At 37.3% G+C, this 19,349-nt stretch overlaps 1 protein-coding gene across 2 annotated transcripts in view; it reads right to left on the minus strand.

Annotated features, from left to right (window-relative positions):
• The window catches only part of PCSK5 (proprotein convertase subtilisin/kexin type 5), a 251,843-nt gene that overhangs the window by 108,721 nt on the left and 123,773 nt on the right, over positions 1 to 19,349 (minus strand). For both annotated transcript variants that reach the window (XM_035558486.2, XM_035558488.2), the window contains exons 8-9: positions 18,542 to 18,754; positions 6,635 to 6,735 (exon numbers count right to left, since the gene is read on the minus strand). In XM_035558486.2, coding sequence (XP_035414379.1) covers positions 6,635 to 6,735; positions 18,542 to 18,754 — 314 coding nt within the window. The remainder of the gene's footprint in view (positions 1 to 6,634; positions 6,736 to 18,541; positions 18,755 to 19,349) is intronic.

Genomic DNA, 19,349 nt, shown 5'->3' on the forward strand with positions numbered 1-19,349 from the left:
ACAGCAGATCTCTGTATACAGCAATGTGCAGTTACTGAAATTTTGGGAAATGCCTTTTTAGGGTCAAAATTGCTGTCAGCAGCCTCTTACATTAATTGTCGTATTCCTCCTCTTTTTCCATCAATACCTTAGCTTAAGCACTGGACAAAGAAGAACAAAGCATGTCTGAAAACTAAGTGCAGACTGAAACTCATTAAAAACACATAATTTAAACCAACTGCATTCTGAAGTGTCCTGACATTTGCCAAGTTTTATTGTTGAAAGACACACTGGATCTATCCATTTCAACAGCAACTATCTTCAGTAATTTTAAATATACTAAACTTAAATATCTCATGCTCCCAAGTCCTACATGAGAAGGTTTCCATTTAAAGCTGAAGCTTTTTTGAAGATCTTTTCAAGGTAGGGGCATTTGCCTTCACAAGATTATCTTTACCTGTTTATGTCTGGCTTTATAACATTCACTTTCTATTAGGGAAGCGTCTTCACAGTTTCAGAGAGTATCATTTCTACTAGACGGAGAAAAGTGCTAACTAGAAAACAATCAATGGCCCAACTGTAAGGTTGATAATGATGACTTTCTGAGAAGAAATCTCTTAAGACTGCAGGGAGACTGTAATCTAGCAAATCTGTTCTTCTTCCACCTTCCATGTTTTCCTTTTGCTGTAAGGACACAGGCAGGGAAAAACAGAAGGGCTCCCTGCCCTCAGGATCAGTATCTGGATGGCCAGTAGCAGCCTGAACAGCAACTTCAGAGACAACCCTAAGCTGAGGCTGGAGAACACTTAGTGAACCAAGAAACTACAGGGAACAGAGCTGCCAAACTCTTAAAACAGAGAGCATGCCAACTGAGATTTTTCAAAAGCTTATAAAAGCAAAAGGCATTGCCTTGGCACCAGAACAATGGGTATCCACTTGGTCTATTTCTAGCTGTCGCTGCAAAGTGTAGACAGTGAAACTCAATGAAAAATTTAAAAACAATCACAAACACTTTTACTTTAACATTGACTTAGTTTGAGAAATGTCTGGATGGAATTTTCTTAAAACTTTTTCTAAAGAAAGTTACATGGAAAATTTCAGACCAAACAATTATTCTTTGGCAAAGTTATACATAACTGAAAACAGGACCTTAAAATGGCAAACTCTGGGCAACCTGAACTCAGGGAAATACTTGCAATTCAACCTCTACATAATAACTAGAATTGCAGAAGTGGCACATGTGGTTAAAGCTCAAGAGAAACACAGGTTCTAACCACAGTGTTTATTTTAGTTTACATTTTCCAAATACCTCACCATTAAGAGCGTTACTTTAAATTTACTCCAAAAAAGCAAAGATTCACAAAAAGATTTCTAACTTACACACTCAAACATTCCCATTTATAACAGTCGGTTAGTCAAAGAAGCTAAGGCTGATGGACTTAAATGATAACTTCTTTTACATGGGAATCCTACATACAGGTCACTTGACAGCACTTCTACGGTTTGCCTCAACTGTCAGAATCACCTTTAGCCTCTGACTATAGTTATGAACAAAATCCTCATAACTCTGATGACACAGAAACATGTTCTCTCTACCCGGAACTGCCTTCTCGAGACATTATATTGCTTTTCTCCTTCGCTGATGCGGTCTGAAAGAAAATTAATGAATATGGGAAGTACTGCAAGTATCTGATCAGTTTTCAGAAATCCAAAGTCTCTTTCTCTGGCACTCCTGAATGCTGCAATGTGAACTCCATTTTCTTTTCATCTTAGTGATTACATTCAGTTTTACCTTACTTTTAGAAGAATAAAGTGCAATGTCACTTTTCTGAATTGATCAGTGGTATCAGAATTCACTGAAAATCTTTATCTTTTCCCAGCCCTGCCTTGTTCTAGCCTTGGCTTCATATAACTAAAGACAAATGAAACATGTAGGTTGTATGAAGAGAACCATGGGAGAAGGCACAGAATGTCTCCAGATCTATACCACTGAGAAAATGTAAAAATATAGCAGATTAATACTTGCATTTCAGTTGCAATTTCTTACTCACATAACTGCAGTTTATTTATCATGTACCAGAAAACATGCATTGGCTTTTAGGCAGTGGTACATTCAGTTTACTTGGGGATGTATAATGGTTTGTTTTTTTTGGCAGTGCTGAAACTACGTATGTTTTTTTATTATTATTATTTGGCTTTTCCACAGGTACATGGCACAATCCCCACTGGAATCAATGTGTCATATTATCTTCCTGACTGATTCACACAAATCCCAAATTAAGACCTTTCTTCAGTGAGAGAGAGTATTTCTGATATCAACAGTAGATGGTACTATGCAACACAAACAGTGTTATATCATAGGGTCATAGAATCATAGAATCAAAGAATGGCTTTAGTTGGAAGGGACCTTGAAGATTATCTAGTTCCAATCCCGCTGCCATGGACAGGGATGCCACTCACTAGATCAGGTTGCCCAGGGCCCCATCCAACCTGGCCCCATCCAACATTTCCAGGGATGGGGCATCCACAGTTTCTCTTGGCAACCTGTTCCAGTGCCTCACCACCCCCCCGCCCCGAGTGAAGATTTTCCTCCTAACATCTAATTTATATCTCCCCTCTTTTAGTTTAAGACCATTCCCCCTTGTCCTGTCATTATCTACCCAAGTAAAGTGTCTCTCTCCATCTTTTTTATAAGACCCCTTTAAGTATCGAACGACCTCAGTCCCCGGAGCCTTGTCTTCTCCAGGCTGAACATGCCCAGCTCTCTCAGCCTTTCTTCATAGGAGAGGTGCTCCAGCTCTCTGGTCATCTTTGTAGCCCTTCTCTGGACCCCCTCTAACAGGTCCACATCTGTCTTATGTTGGGGGCCCCAAACCTGGGCACAGCACTCCAGGTGGGACCTCATGAGGGCAGAGTAGAGGGTGACAATCACCTCCATCAACCTGCTGGTCACACGTCTGTTGAAGCAGCTCAGGATGCAGCTCAGGATGCTCGACTTCTGGCTCACGTTGAGCTTTTTGTCCACTAGAACCCCCAAGTCCTTCTCTGCAAGGCTGCTCTCAATGAGTTCTCCCAGTCTGTGCTTATGTCTGGGACTGCCCCAACACAGGTGCAGCACTTTGCACTTGGCTTTGTTGAACCTCATGCAGTTCACGTGGGCCCACTTCTCCAGCCTGTCCAGGTAATTTTTAGTAATAAGATTGCTACCACTGTTGACTAAATCCGTTATGCTTTACACCCCTAACTGCTCATTTACAACTAGCAAAATTCAGCATTACATACTGACTAGGAATTGCAATATAAAAGCAAGCATTTATTCATTGAGCCTGAACAGGATACTAGATACACTGGAAATTGAACAGATAAAAGAAATGCCATAAGAAAACTGTAGAACAGCATAAGAAAACCATAGAATACAAGGATTAAGGGAGAATTTTCTTTGTGTGACAGTTACTGCATATCTGAGTTTCTGCATTACGACCTTGAGGATTCCAAGGAAACACTCTCAAACTCAGTTATACTTTTTTGGTTCCTGAATGAAAACATGCCACTTGATACTTAAATACTGGACCAACAATGCAATTCATAAATAAGCAGGCCACCATCCCAAAACTGTTTTCTGCCAGGATCTCAGAAGCAGATTTCAGTTGGAAAAGCCAACTACGTGGATTGTTCAGATCAGTAAGCAGGTAAGAAGTCCTCCATCAGCTATTTGCCAATACTTCCATATGGGGCTTATCAAAGAAAGCAAGTGGCGGGTTGGAGCAGAAATCTGCCTTGCTCATTTTCCATTGGTTTAATATACCTTTGCGTGTGAGCTGAAGCAACTTCTTGGCTGATCTAACTCATATCGAGGCCAGACTAGTGCTCTAGTTGACTCCTGACGTCTCTCAGGAACAAAACTTGGCTTCTGGGAAAAAAACGATCTCGTAGGCTTAAAAACTTCCACCATATAGTTTGTGGTGTTTTCCAGCACAAAATGGAATAAAACTATACATTATTACAGACATATTCAAGAAGTGTTCAGAACTAAGTGCTCCAATTTTTGAACAGCTTGCTGTATGAAGAGTATAATTAACCTTGCAAAACCCCTTTTCAACTAATCTTTTTTAAAAAATCTCATACAAACACTTGTGTTTTTAACACAGGCTCTAACATGGAATTTGAGGAAGAAGCTATGTAAATGAAAACTCTTATCTATATGCAGACGAGTCCCAGTAAGCCCTTATGCTATGCTATGAAATCATGTGCCCTTTACATGCTACATATTTAAAAAATATTGGAGAAAATGCTTAAAATGGACTTGGAAATTCTTTTTGCATATTTTCCTTTATTTTTTTCCACCAGTTCCTAGCATTTATTTAGAATCACCTAACTCTGCAGATATCACAGGAGAGAAATACAACCCTAATCTTAAGATCATATAAATAAATAAAAATTAGCATTCAGAAACTGCTTAAAATTCTCTGTGTAGATTTCATAGAAACAAATCCCAGACTTTAAAACTGAATATATTATGACATGATCTTCCTGCAGTAATAAAGGCCTTATTTCACAATATATAGCTTCACAAAACCAAATGTTCCCCCAGTCCTAGACATGAATTCAGTTTTTTTTATGGGAGAAAATATAATGAAAACTGGAAATAAACCGCACCCCTGCCCCTGGCCCCCACTTCTCCCTGCCCTCCCCCCTCCCCCCTCCTCCCTGCCTTTTTTTGGGCACTTAATGGCGGTTGTGTTTAAAAAATTGGTTGTTAAGTACTCGTGTGTGAGAAAGTTAGTGAAGTTTCAACAAATGTAGAAACTAGATTTATACATTTATCCTATTATTAATATATACCCCTTGCATTTAGTCAAATACACAGGCTAAGATTTGGAAATAAGAATCTGAAAGAAGGCAAAATCAATACATTTTCACCCTGATTCTCATTAGCACCATGCAGCAGAGTACTACAAATACAAAAAGTGATTAGGATTTTCATTCGCTGGCACATTTTGTCTTCAACACCACATATGAAACCGTTATACACTCTTTCCTTTGTTCCTAACGTACCTGTTATCATAGCAATTATTAACTCAGGAAAAAAAAGATACTGGTCCATAGGGGGTAACATGGATTTCCCTTTGATATCATCACCAAAGTATGCATTCTATAGAAAAAAGGTACTGCAAAGTGCAAGCTTCTCAGTGTGTGTTAGGACACCACAACAAAAAATAGCTCAATTGTAGGTATTATATAGTATAATTCCTTGAGACTTTCAATTATAACAATTTGTTAGAAAATGCACACAAAATATCATGTAAAATACAAATTGAGAATTACAAGGAATGTTAATTTGTTAAGAAGTAATTATAAAAACTTTCAGCAGAATGGAGTTTTCGTGCATGCTATTTTAACTGCATGTGCAGATTGTTTAGAAAAAAATAAGGATTTTAAAACTGAGAATAGGAAGAGATTGAAAATATTTTTTTTTCTGAATTAATAACATAATGTTGACTTTTCAAAATAGCTTTGTTTCTAACGATTGAATTAAGAAAATTTAATTATAATGATACAAGTGCTACACTAAAGATTATATCAGGTTTTCAATTACAAACTCTTATTTTCATGACTATAACTCAACTGTGCAAAAGTATTCCGTGCTGAGTATTGGCCTATAGTTTTTTCAAAAAAGCAACATTAAAAATGGAAACATAATCCTGCTGCTACGAATTACACACAATTCGAAATGACCATTGTACTCATATTTTTTACTGCCTTGAAAGGAACTGATTGCCCCCAAAGGAAACTGTTTTTCCTTAGAATTTAATAGAATCAATCTCGTGGCACTTAGAACCATTTGATTTCAAGCAAGATTTGGGGTGGAACATTACACCTTAGACCTGGAAATATTATCCAAGGGAGTCACAGTAACACAAAAGGTTTTGAAACATAGTTCTACCTGATAAATCTCCAGTCTCTCAGCTTTTCCATAAAGCACATTAAAGATACATATTAAACACAAAGAACAAAATCCTGCAGTTCAGAAAAGGCTTATAGAATGGAAAGTTTTCTGAGCTCAAGGTAGAAGGACTGTGGAACTACACTATCCACGATTTTTACATCTCTGGAACTTAGTACATCGGAAAAGACAGACTTTTTTTTTTTTTTTTTTTTCCCCCCGGCACACAGAGGTTAAGAATTTTTATTTTCCATACAATATTAATTTATGTACCTTGTAGCTTAGCGCAGTCCTGATACTTTCCTTGCTGTTTAAGAATGGACACTGCTAAAAGGAACCTGATGAATGCAGAAGGTGAGCTACAGGGGCTTGCAGAGTACAATGGACCTGGACAGCTGAGTGAGGGTACTGTAAGGCATTGTGAGGATACCAAATGTCATTCAGTGGAAACTACCTGCATTCAACACCATTTCAACACCCTTTGTAGTCTGCTATTGTTTCCATGGTGTTAGCTTTCTGGCATATGAAATGAGCATGCTGATCATTTCTCCTGTTGGAAAGGTACTGCGAATTACTACAACAGAGTTTCTAAAGCACTTTGAGATCCCTAGATAAAGGTGCTGAGAAAGATCAATCTGTATGTTTTTTTATTATTATTATTATTATTATTATTATTATATATTTTTTTTCAGAGTATAACTCAGATCTTACTTTGCTTCCAGTGCCAGTGCAATGATGCCTGCAGCCATAGGTGCAGAGGCTGAGGTTCCAGTATGGCTGTCTGTGCAACGCTGCCTCAGGTCTGTGGTGATCTGGAAGAAATTGAATGTGTGAAATTTAGAACATAGCTTCAGAAATCAGAACAGATTTAATTTGTGCAAATGAGTTGTATGTACGTGGCAGGTATTTCCTTCTTCCATTGCAAGGAAAGAAAAATGTTTTCTGAATACATGACCTTAGATGTCTACATTCTAATCTGAGCTTGAAGTCCTTTGTGAACTTGGAGAACTGTTACTGTATTGCACTGAAAATGTATCTTCTTCTTTTTTTTTTTTTTTTTTTTTCACAGCATGATCAACAAAAAGACATGTAAATTAGAAAAATGCCGAGGGTTTTATAACAGCACAGTTAGAACTCTGCCCTTCTTTGCACTTATAGAGCACTTCCCATCCAAGAATCTCAAAGTGCTTTACAAACAGGACTGAACCAAAGCTCACAGTCCTCCTATCACAGTGTGGTTATGCCCATTTTAGAGACTATAAAACTGAGGTATGGAGGTGTTATCTGGGTTGCTTGAAGTCACACTGGAAGTATATGATAGAACAGTATACTGTTCTGCTCAAGTAAAGTATAATGTTTAACCCATGGTCTGTTTTTTCATGATTTATGCAATAATTCACATGAAATTAAGCAACAATTCATCTGAAAGTCCTGATGTAATCACAAATTAGGCCCAGAGACCATCAGCAAATTAATAACTCGCGGCTTTAAATTGTTATATATTGCTCAATTATGTGCTGCTACATACTTTCGTATGTAATCTAAGTGGATGTATTAAGCTATAATGTGTAATACCAACCAAAGAGACAGAGTTGCCTACTTAGCGTTGGGATGTTCCCATCTTGTAATATATTTTAGACAGGTATTTTCTGTAAGATAATAAATCACACATAAAAATGTGTTTATTCTAAAGCTACTTCTTTCAAGCGATATTATTCTAAAGTGCTTCTGACCTACACTCCTCTTTCTGAAGAAATAGTTCCTAGGAAAAGTCAGTAGAAATAAGAAATCACTACTACATAACAGAAGATCAAGCAGAATCCACATGGAATTAAAACTGTTTGCTAGTGGACAGCAGTCCACAGCACAGAAACTTCCATGAAGGCAGCAAAGCCAATGACCTCTGAGGTCAAAACTTATTCTCAGCAATTCAGTTGATCCTTGAGGTTCAGTCACAAATAAAGTATCTGCCTGAGGGGCAAAGAAGAAGTTGCTCAAACAGCTTCTTACCCAAGTATGCAGAAATCTTGTGTCTCCATTTCATTTAATTCCCTATCATCATACTTCATTTGTAACATGGATGTGCACAAAGACATGTGAAGTAGAGGATCAGAGGATCAAAATATCATGAAGAAGTAAATGGCATGTAAAAATGCCTGTCTAGTTTTGACACTGGAAGATATGTCAGGAAAAAAACAGCCATGTTCCATCTGGGCACAATAAAGCGATTACATGTAGAAGGTATATGTTTCACATATTTGCATTAGAAATAATCAGTGGTATATATATTACACAATACATATAAGGCTGCTGAAAGTTTTCATGATGTGTAAACATATACAAGCTAACACAAAACTTACAGTAGAAGAGAAGCTAGCAGAACCTAGGGATCATAGCTAAAAGCAAGTAGTGAGCAAGTGAAACAAAATGGAAGGTTCTAGAAATGGAAAAAGAAGGATTAAGTAATTTATAATGTCATATCCTTAAATCAGTGAACTTACCAAAGGCCAGATTCAAGAATAATGAATTCTAGAAAGAACCTCTTTTGGCCTATTAATATCTTTCATAAATGCACATCCATTCTTTTTAAATAATTTCTTTTATCTATTATCAGCTAAAAGCTGAACCCCATAAATAGAATGTTCTTATCATTTCTTTATCTCTTGCCTTCCTTCCCATTGACTGTGCATTAACTTAAACAATGAAAATTAATTGCACTCAAAAACCTGTATGCATGCAAATTCCATAAATGCCCTGACAATATTAAGAGACAAAATTGCAACAGGAACAGGCCTAACACCATATTGCCTACATGTGCAAATACAAGCTGTGATTTTGCAGCTGAGACGGGACAAAGACCACAAGGACCAACAACTACAGGGTGACATACAAGTTTCAGGTATCCTTTTTGGAAAAACAGCTCTCAATGCAGTGTCTGGGAGTGAAAGGGTGGCCAGGAAGTAGGGCAGGAAAAAAAAGTGCTTGTCTCTTCCGCATGCTTTTTTGCAGGGGCCTTGTACCTTTTTCCATGCCACAAGTCATGGAGTAGGCATATTCCTCAGAGGACTGAAGGATAATGCCTAAAGGAGATCAGGTAGGGAGAAGTGCCATCACAGCTGCTTTACCTTAAGAGAGAGCCTCTCAATACATTGATAACCATATTGCATTGTGCTATCTTCATTTCTGATCCTCTGAAATAACAAGTTTCCAGAGCTTTTTATTGTCCTGTAGCTACAGATATCAAGCACAATAAAACCATGACACCTCTTTATTCAGCAATGTTGTCTCCCATGTTCTAAGCGGATATTGTGGCAGCAGTTTGAACTACAGCCCTTATCTCTCTCTTTCACTGAGCAAATATTTCAGCAGAAAATGTGTAAAGAAAGCTTCCTAAGTGGAAATCCCATTTGAGCTATTTCAAAGTGAAGTTACTGCCAGGAGCTGAGATGTTTTGGTGTATATTCCCTCCAAAATCTAAGGCATGTTTTTCAGCACTATGGGTTCACTGTCAGAGAAGTATTGTGTCTACCATGAGATAAATAAGAGTACAGAACCACCAACAGGTGAGCAATTTTCAAGAAGAAAAATGGTGCTCCAAATTCCTGAACCACATGAGGGCAACATCATTAATCACAATAGAAGGATATGGTATTTGACATCACCAAGTAGCTGTCATTAATGTATATTAGCTGTCATTCTCTTCAATAGGGTGGGGAGGAGAAGAAATTTTTCATTTCTATCATTGAGTACAACATATTTGTATGCTTCAATTATCTTTGTAACAACTGCTGATCTACGAAAACGCTGATGAGACTACCCAAGATAAGTCCACATAGTATTTCTAAGGTCTTGATGTATAGACACTTCTAACTCTTCTAAATCAACTAGATTTCATGAAAGAAAATGACAATGAATCTAGTAATGGCCTAGGTTAACCAACATGAAATTAGAAACCTAGGATAAACCCTAGTGAAAGGCAGACAAAAATTCAAGTCACTACAATGTACCATATTACCTGCCATACATATAAATCCAACGCATTTCAATAAAGGCACAGATTTGGTAAAGAAAAAAAACTCTAGACACATGGTAATAGTTTATATATAAGCAACTTGCCCTGAAGAGTCAAGGAGATGTCATTTCTGTGCAGTCATTTAAGACTGCATCATCAGTCTTCCCATAGTTTCACCAACTGGGAGGTTAATGCCTCTGGTCAAAAATGGGATTTTCCTCAGCAGAGAAAGTGCTCACTCTTCCCAAGTCTCTTTATTTCTTGTCATTTCATATTTCATGACAAGAGTTGTCCGAAATGATTGAACCATTTTTTTACTTTCTGCTACAATTCCTCAAGATATGTTTGTTTCTATGAACCTATGTCCCCAGGATTGACAAAGGTTTACCAAAATTTTCCTGTTCCTTCTCACATCCTTTGTGTATCCGTATCTACCTGAAATAAAAGGTACCCTGTTGTATTTTGATACTCTGAATGAGAGTTTGTGAACAAGAGGAGGTTTTTTTTTTTGGTTTGCGTTTTAAGAATTGACAGGAGTTTTTTGTTTGTTTTTATTTCAAGTTTTGCTTAATGCAAAAGATGTTCATCAAGACAGAATCATATCATAGAATGGCTCAGGTTGGAAGGGATCTTAAAGATCATCTAAAGATCATCTAACCCAGCCATAGACAGGGATGCCACCCACTAGATCAGGTTGCCCAGTGCTCCAACCAGCCTGGCCTTGAACACCTCCAGGAATGGGGCATCCACAGCTTCTCTGGGCAACTGTTCCAGTGCCTTACTACCCTTACAGTGAGTGTCCTAATGTCTAATCTAAATCTATCGTCTTTTAGTCTAAGACCATTCCCCCATGACCATTCCCAGAATCATGCCTTCAAAGAGAAAGAAAATCAGGAGACAACATGGCATTTTTTAGGAAACAGAAGTAGGAAATAGTAAGTAGAGGTATTTATACAAGGTAAGTAATTTAAAATAATTTTTACAAGGTAAATTTTTACAAAGCAAGTCATGTAACAGGTTTGTAAATTATATCTATGAGGGACTTTCATATGCAAATTTATCAGTGCTTTAAGATGTTATTTGAAAAAAGAATTCAAATGAAATATGGTTAATTTGCACAACCTGTTGTATAAATTAAAGGCCCATCTAAGTAACCATAGTTATATGTGGTGCTTAACCTACCCTAGCTGCATGGTCCAGAGCTGGGAAGCTCTGTTTAACATTCCAGCGTTATCCTTTAGCATTCAAAGTATCAGAGAATAGGAAAAACCTTTAAAACTGTATATCATTAGCCAACAGTTCTGCGTTCACTCTTTTATGAGAGAGAACCTACGAAGAATTACATTTTCAGGGTATTTACCTAGTGTTAATTTGACTTTGTCCCAGAGTATGAATTTCTATACCTTTGTGTATGCCTGTACTTTGCAGTTGCTCCTGAAAACACCTAAAAGTAATTCTAGCTCTTTTCTCTAAGAATCTATGTAGAAAACATATACCTAGCTTTATCTGTATTCCTTAGAAATGCATCCAAAGGTTGAAAACTTGGTCCTTAATGGGCTAACATTTACTGCAATACCAAATTTGGTGCAGCATAAAGTCAAGAACATTTTAAGTACCTTCCCTGAGCAACAAGGAACTCATTCAAGATGTAACATCAGTGTGTGTTTAACCGTAACTATTAGCTCAAATTATTTCAGACCAGAATTTGCTGCCATTTACTTTAGTTCAAAAGTCAGTAAAAAAAGCTCCACCTGGGATACAGATTTGTGTAGATAAAATTAAATTCTTGTTTACTAAGCCATGACTGTACGAGATTGAAAAAAAGTATAGGAAACCTCCTAAAATTATGTTACATCCCATATTTATAGCAAGCAATCTTAAAAACATATAGTAATGAAAAGAAGAAAAAAAAAAGTTTTGGGTAGTTGTAAAAGTATGGGTGCTTCTATTAATCTATATTGGAACTGAAGATTTTTATAAGAAATTTTATGTATCTCCTTCTAGATCAGAAAATTAGTTATTAATATTTGGTTATAGTTTACTTATCTACCTTATAATGCATTCTTAAGCTATTAAACTGGAGGATAAATGGAAAAATATGAAGGAACAGGGTCATCTGACACTATAAAGTTGTAGTCATGCATTGTCTCTTAACTGGGAATTCATATCTCTGTTCTACAACCATGCAGTACCTTACGATATCTGAATTTGTTCTGAGTTACATCACAATAAATAAAAAATGAGTTATTTTAATATTGATAGTAAATCCCATGTCTGGTGACTTCTTCCTGATTTACTGCAGTTGTATATACTTTTTTTCCTATTTTGGATATAGTAGTCTCACTCTCACAAACCAGCCAAACATGTATTGATCAAATTTGTTATTCTTTTTGTGTAATGGCAAGAAGGTGAGCTCTTAATGGCTGATTTGTATATTGCATATAAGTATATATGCATAAGAAAATTTGGAGAATTGATATTTAGCACTTATATTTCTATTCTTTGATTCTATTTTTCAGTTCTATTCTTCTAGCATTTTGTAGAATCATGGAATTATAGAGTGGTTTGGGTTGGCAGGGACCTTAAAGATCATCTAATTCCAACCCCCCTGCCATTGGCAGGGACACCTCCCACTAGATCAGGCTGCCCAGGGCCCCATCCAGGCTGGCCTTGAACACCTCCAGGAAAAGGGGCATCCACAGCTTCTCTGAGCAACCTTTTCCAGTGCCTCACCACCCTCAGAGTAAAGAATTTCCTCCATCTATCTGATCTAAACCTACCCTCTTTTACTTTAAAGCCATTACCCTTTGTCCTATCACAACAACCCCTGACAAAGAGTCCCTCCCCACTTTTCCTGTAGGCCTCATTTAGGGGCAGGAAAGCCACTATAAAGTCTCCCTGGAGCCTTCTCTTCTCCAGGCTAAACAACCCCGACTTTGTCAGTCTGTACACATAGGAGAGGTGATCCAGCCCCTTGATCATCTTTGTGGCCCTCAGCAGTCTAAACAAAAACGTGCACTTTGATGCACTGAAAAGGATGTGTGATTCAACAGTGAAAATGAACACACGTCTTTTTTATTCTACACTCTTCTAGCATTTTATAACAGTTGAAAAATTTTGTCCTCAAGTTTTTCAGTTCTGTCTTCTGTTTAGTTCATGTTTCACCAAGACATCTTTCCAAGGTACATGGGGTTTAATAGGTCTTTTGTAGTACTGGATTTTACCAAGTTGGAGAAGAGAATGGAGATGCTATATTATCTTTCTCAGAATGATTGCTCAGTCTATGAGCGAGAGAGCCATACAGGTGAGAGCAATGTCCACGAGTGCACATGTTGGAAAAAATTGCTCAGTACTCTTAGTTTGAAGAGCTGACTCCACACTTTGATATCTTTTCCTCCAGGGGTCTTGCATGGCAGAAGTACACAGTTATTATCCTTATGGGGGTAACTGCTTTATACACAACACAAACAGAAAGCTATTTACTGCATCTACTCCACACTGTTCTGCTTTGCCACTGAAAGTGTCAGGAGGTGGAACAGACTTGTCTGGCTTTGAATGCCAAGTACCAGCAGCAAAATGCTCTTAGATAGGCCGTGACTTTCAGAAGCTGGTTGATAATACAGTAGAGGGAAAAGAGTCTTGGATGGAATATTTACATTCTGATATTCAAGCATGTGAGATCAGCGAATATTATGGCACATGCTACTGAAGTAGCTTTGCATAATAGTAGTTGGGATCCAAATTACGTTCCAGTAAAGAAAGGATCAACAGATGGGTTAATTCTTACGGCTGCTCAGTATGCTTACGCTTTTATCATTCAGTGTGCCCAGTGATGCAGTTTGTAGGAATAGTCTAAAATTGGCATATGCAACTGGATTGATCCCAGAAGAATGAAGAATCTGATTAGTAAAAGCAATCAGTATCTACAGAACTGATGGAATTCAATTTAAGGTTATTTTTGCTTATCTCTTGATAACTTGTCTTAGATCTCAAACAGAGACTCCAAATTAAGGATATTTTTGACGAAGCCTATCTTTAAATCTTTTCAATAAAGTTAATGTAAAATCTCTTAATTATTTCCTTAATTCTGGGATAATATATGTTCATTTTATATAAAATTAATCTCTCATTGTAAAATATGCCTTTTTTAAAAACCTTACAATAAAATACAAAACTGCAAGTATAAGCATAGTGTCATAAATTCTAAAACTGAACTGTATTACTTCAGTCAACTAAAAAAATTATATGTCTTAATTCTTGCTTTTGATTCTAGCATAAATCAAAAGTGAGGGATGTTAGAAATAAGCCATGTTCTTTTATTGGAATAGTAATTCTACAAAAGCAGAAAGTCCATGCTAATCGAAAAGAGTGAAAGACAAACATCAAGAAAACTACGGCTATTCAAAAATCAGAGGAATGCACAAACATTAAATCAGTTAAGCAGAAAACTACAAATGAACACTGACAAACATAAAGACATTTTGCTAGATTAAAAGAAAAAGAGCAATGATATATTGGTCAACAAAACAAGTATCGACAGATACAAGAAGTAATAAATAAATAAATAGAAGTGAATAAAAGACAAAGTGGGTAGCAATGAATAAAAAATAGAAGGTGCATAGAGGTGGTAAGGAAAGACAAAGGACAAAGAGTGAAGAATGCTGGTGAAGAGCATAGAACAAGAACAGAATAAAGATGTTTTTAAATTGATCGAACCAAAAGAACCCCAAAACTGATATCGTTTAATTGTATAGAAATAATAGGATAGTTAATAGCAGTTTATAGTAAATGACTATTTCACTGAATGTTCTCATTTTTGAAAAAAAAAATGAAGTTTTCAGAGCATACAAGAATGATAAATCATCTTCCTATTTATAGCTATTTTAAATAACAAGTTTAAATCAGAAAATTTGGAAGCACTAAAGATTTTTAAAAGAGCTTGAAAGTGAACATGTTAGACTGTATTGATTTTATCAAGTCTTTGAACTCTGGAGATATTCCAGGATATTGAAGGAAAACCAGCACTATGCCAATATTTTGAAAGGGCAAGCACTATTGCCCTAATAATTCCATCTTTTTTGCCAAGCTTTTAACTGGTGTAAAACAATTGATATGGGATTTAAACTAACTGTTAATTGATTAAATAGCAGCATATTCAATGGTGAATAACATAGGCTGTTGGAAAAAAGAGCTTGCCAAATTGCCACAGTATTTTTTTTCTGGTCAGCACTTTGGTTGAAAGTAGTATAGTTAGAATTCTGATAGACAAAAAATGTGATACTGCACATTTAAAAAAAAAAAAAAAAAGAGTTAAATTTAAGAGATGATACATAATACATATATTTTATGTGAAATAATTACAAAGTCTCAAAATTATATATATTGTTATAATGAGAGAAATTATATATATGCTTAAAAGCACATATCAGAAATGAGGTTTGTTTCTAATCTGGCCTTCTAAGATTTGGTTCTTAACCTTAATATGGCCTAAAGCTTTTAGGTGTAAACACTAACAACTTTTGACAAATGCTGCATTTGTAGAAACACTGGAGAAAGTGATGATGGGGGCTAGTCTGGATTGAGTGCTAACTCAATCCAGACTTACAGGATTGGGTTGAGTATAGCCAATTGAGTACAGCCAATGGCAAATGGTGCAATAAAGAGACCATAACCACCCTCTCACCTGAACTCCAGGCAGCAACTCTGAAAAAGACCAGAAGCAGCTCTGAAATCAACTTGGTTGTCACACAGCGATGAATACGTAATGTGACAGTAAGGCTAACAGGTCTAAGTGAGGCTTACTGTATAAAGAGAGGTGAAATGAACTGGCAGTCACAGATGCACATTTCCTGGTCCATCTGGCACTCATTCCATTACCACCTGAGTGGTGTGTGCAGTCTGGGTGCTCAAAGTTGAGAGAGGGTTCTTAAGAAAACATGCCTTAAGCAGAATGATGCAAGAAGCTTAAAATCATTTATCAAAATGGATTACCTAACCATGCTACATGGCTTAAAAGAAAGATGTTAGACTACTAGAGCGGTCTTCATAGAATCACAGAAACATAGAACCATAGAATCAGCACAGTTGGAAAAGACCTCCAAGATCATCTGGTCCAACCATTCCCTCCCCCCCTGTCCTCCATCCCCCCCCCCCCCCCCCCCCCCCCCAAATATCACCCACTAAACTGTGTCCCAAAGTACCACACCCAACCTTTCCTTAAACACCCCCAGGGACAGTGACTCCACCACCTCCCTGGCCAACCTGTTCCAATGCCTGACTGTTCTTTCTGAGAAGAAATTCTTTATGCTAACAATAATATCTGTGACACAATGTAATGTCGAGAAATTGAAGCTAGAAGAGCTCAGACAGCAAACAAGATTTTTTTTTTAATAACAGAGCTCAGACAGCAAACAAGACTATTTTTTTTAATAACAATGCATAATTAAAACCACTTACCACTAGACTTGACTGGATTTGTTTGTCATTAGAAACTTTGAAGGGAAGATTGTGTGTATTTGTAAAGATTATTGTTGAGTTGACCATAGCTACTGGATTTGAAAGACTCAGGGAAGTCCTATATATTTGGCTATGCAACAGGTCAGAGTGGAGAATCACAAGGTCTCTGCTGACCTTAGTATAGGTTTCACTTAAACATACATAAGTTAGTGATGGTCTTTTAAAGGACAGTAGAAGGAATTTAATTACAGAATTGAGGACTGCTAGGAAACAAAGTAATTTCTGTCCTTTGTTATTATTTATCAGGGAGAACAAAAAACATGCCAGGAACAGAGATAAGGTTTCTGTGGAGAGAAGTAAGTAAAGAACAGGAAAACTACCGGAATGAAGCGGCACCACTGAATAAGTTTAAAAAAAAATTAGATCATCTGATAATAAGGAAGAATCCAAGAAGGGTTGGTCAGCATCCCACAGTCCTGAAAGGCGAGGCAGACACTATTGCAAAAAATAGCTGCAAGAATTTTTAACTCTTCCCTGGCACCAACAGAAGATTCTGCTAAGGACCAAAAGAAGGTAATGTTAGACTGGTGCCTAGGAAGACAACACCTGGGGAAACAAACAAACAAAAACAAACAAACAAAAAACAAACAAACAAACAAACAACAACCTCCCCCCAAAAACACCTTCAATTATCAGGAAGAAATTAAGATATATGTTATACACTAGAATAAATACGCTGGGAGGAAGACTATTAACAAACCTAATTAATAGCAATAGAGATGTTTAAAAAGCTAGATGGAGTAGTGTAATTGAATATTGAAAAGTACATTGAGAGCACTCAATTCAAAAAAGCAGACAGTATTGACAAACCAGACTAACAGTAACACAAGAGCTTAAAAGGTTGAAAGGAAGGTTATACTGAATACTGAAAAGTATATCTAACGCACTCAATTTTAAAAAGCAAATATACCATAATGTAAAAATACTAATGGTATCAATACTTTATCAAATGGAATTAAAACAATTGGAGAGTTTCCAGCCAAGATGAGAACATAATTGAAAATGGACGCACAGCCTGTTTACGAATGCGAGGAGGAGCAACACGGGAAAGAAGAGCACTGAGCTTAATCTTGCTTACAATATATCAGAAACTAGGAACTGGCAGTAATATGAACAATTTGTGTGCAGTTTTGGGTGTCATGATATATGAAGGACATAAAACTATTTGAGAGTGTCCAAAGGAGGGCTACAAAGATGGTGAAAGGTCCAGACAAGAAGACATACGAGGAGTGGCTGAGGTCCCTTGGTTTGCTCAGCCCAGAGCAGAGCAGGCTGAGGGGAGGCCTCATGGCGGCCTGCAGCTCCCTCACGAGGGGAGCGGAGGGGCAGGTGCTGAGCTCTGCTCTCTGGGGACAGCGACAGGACCCGAGGGAACGGCATGGAACTGGGACAGGCTCCCCAGGGAAGTGGTTCACAGCACTGAGACCACCAGAATTCAAGAAGTGTTCGGACAATGTTCTCATACATATGGTTTGATTTTTGTTCAGTTCTGTGTTGAGTCCAGGAGTTTGACTTGATAATGTTTGTAGGTTCCTTCCAACTTGGGATGCTTTGTGACTCTATGATTCTAATAAATGAGTGCCAATGAATGTAAAAGAGGAATGATACTGGATTCAAACAAATCTGAGAAAATAGAGGCATGTAGGAAAACTGCTAATACCATGTATGTAAAATATGAAAACTATGGTAACTAGATTAAAAACCAAAAAGAGGATATGTTCCTAGGCCTGCTGATGTTAGGCAGGATACTAGTAATGAAACAAATTGTTTTGGTGGCAATGGCAACAGGATCTTTGAAAGCATCACTCAGAGCTGGCAGCAACTAGTGAGTGGAAAAATCTACTATGAACCAGATATACTCGCACTGCATCAGGTGCACAATGCAAGGATACCCACGTTGGCTTCAAATGACCAGATTTGAAACTGGAAGCAGTGTGGTGCCATCAATCAAGTAAAAAACTGGGGCAAAATCAACTTGTGCTCATATGCTCATTTCCAAAAGCAACCCATTAATTAGAATAAATCATCTGTCTCTCCCCATCCCCACAAAGTCACTAGGCAGACCACAAACCCAAAACCAAAAGACATACTATTTTCCTGTCGTAGGATTCTCCACTGCTGTATGTTGTAGCTAGTGTGGATGCACATTCTTCTAGGTACCATGGCTTCTTCCCACTTTCAGCTGTGCTGCTTATGGAGATAGTGTAGATGCTATTGGTGTAGCCATCACAGGAGCAGTGGTCTCTACTCCTTCCACCATTTCCAGATGCCCAGACAAAAACTGAACCTAATCCTCTTCGTCCCTGTTTGGAAAGAGCACAAAAGATTTGATTCATAACTCTTTTTTCCTCTAACCATCTGCATAATAAACAGGTATTTGTCCCTAAGAGACATCTGATGAGAGACAAACAATAAAACAAGCTATCTCACTGAGAAGAATCTGAAATAAAAGCAGGATTTAGCAGAGTTCAGAACGAGACATCACCCCCCCCAAAAAAAAAAAAAAAATCAGAAAATGAGTGTGATGAACACAACTTTAGAAATGACTTTTATACAGTGTCTGCTGCTCAGCATCTGTGATGTCCAGCCTTACTAAGAAAGAGGTGCTGAAGACAGACCAGACATTAAAATATCATGCTGAGTTGTAACAGGAGAAGAAGTATTATACTTGAAAATAAAATCTTTTGTAATGCGTGGTACCTTTTGTTTATTAGGGCTCTGTCAGCTGTTTCTTCTTGAATTGCCTGGTGACACTACATATAGTTTGGGTAGCATTATATACTGTGAATCATGGTGTCATGGTTTCACAGAAGGTGAAATTATATAATTTTCACTATAAATCACAGAAACACAGAGAACATCTGATGTGGGAAGGGACCTCAGGTCACCTAGTCCAAC

This window comes from Cygnus atratus, chromosome Z, assembly GCF_013377495.2.
Source record: "Cygnus atratus isolate AKBS03 ecotype Queensland, Australia chromosome Z, CAtr_DNAZoo_HiC_assembly, whole genome shotgun sequence".
NCBI lineage: Eukaryota > Metazoa > Chordata > Aves > Anseriformes > Anatidae > Cygnus > Cygnus atratus.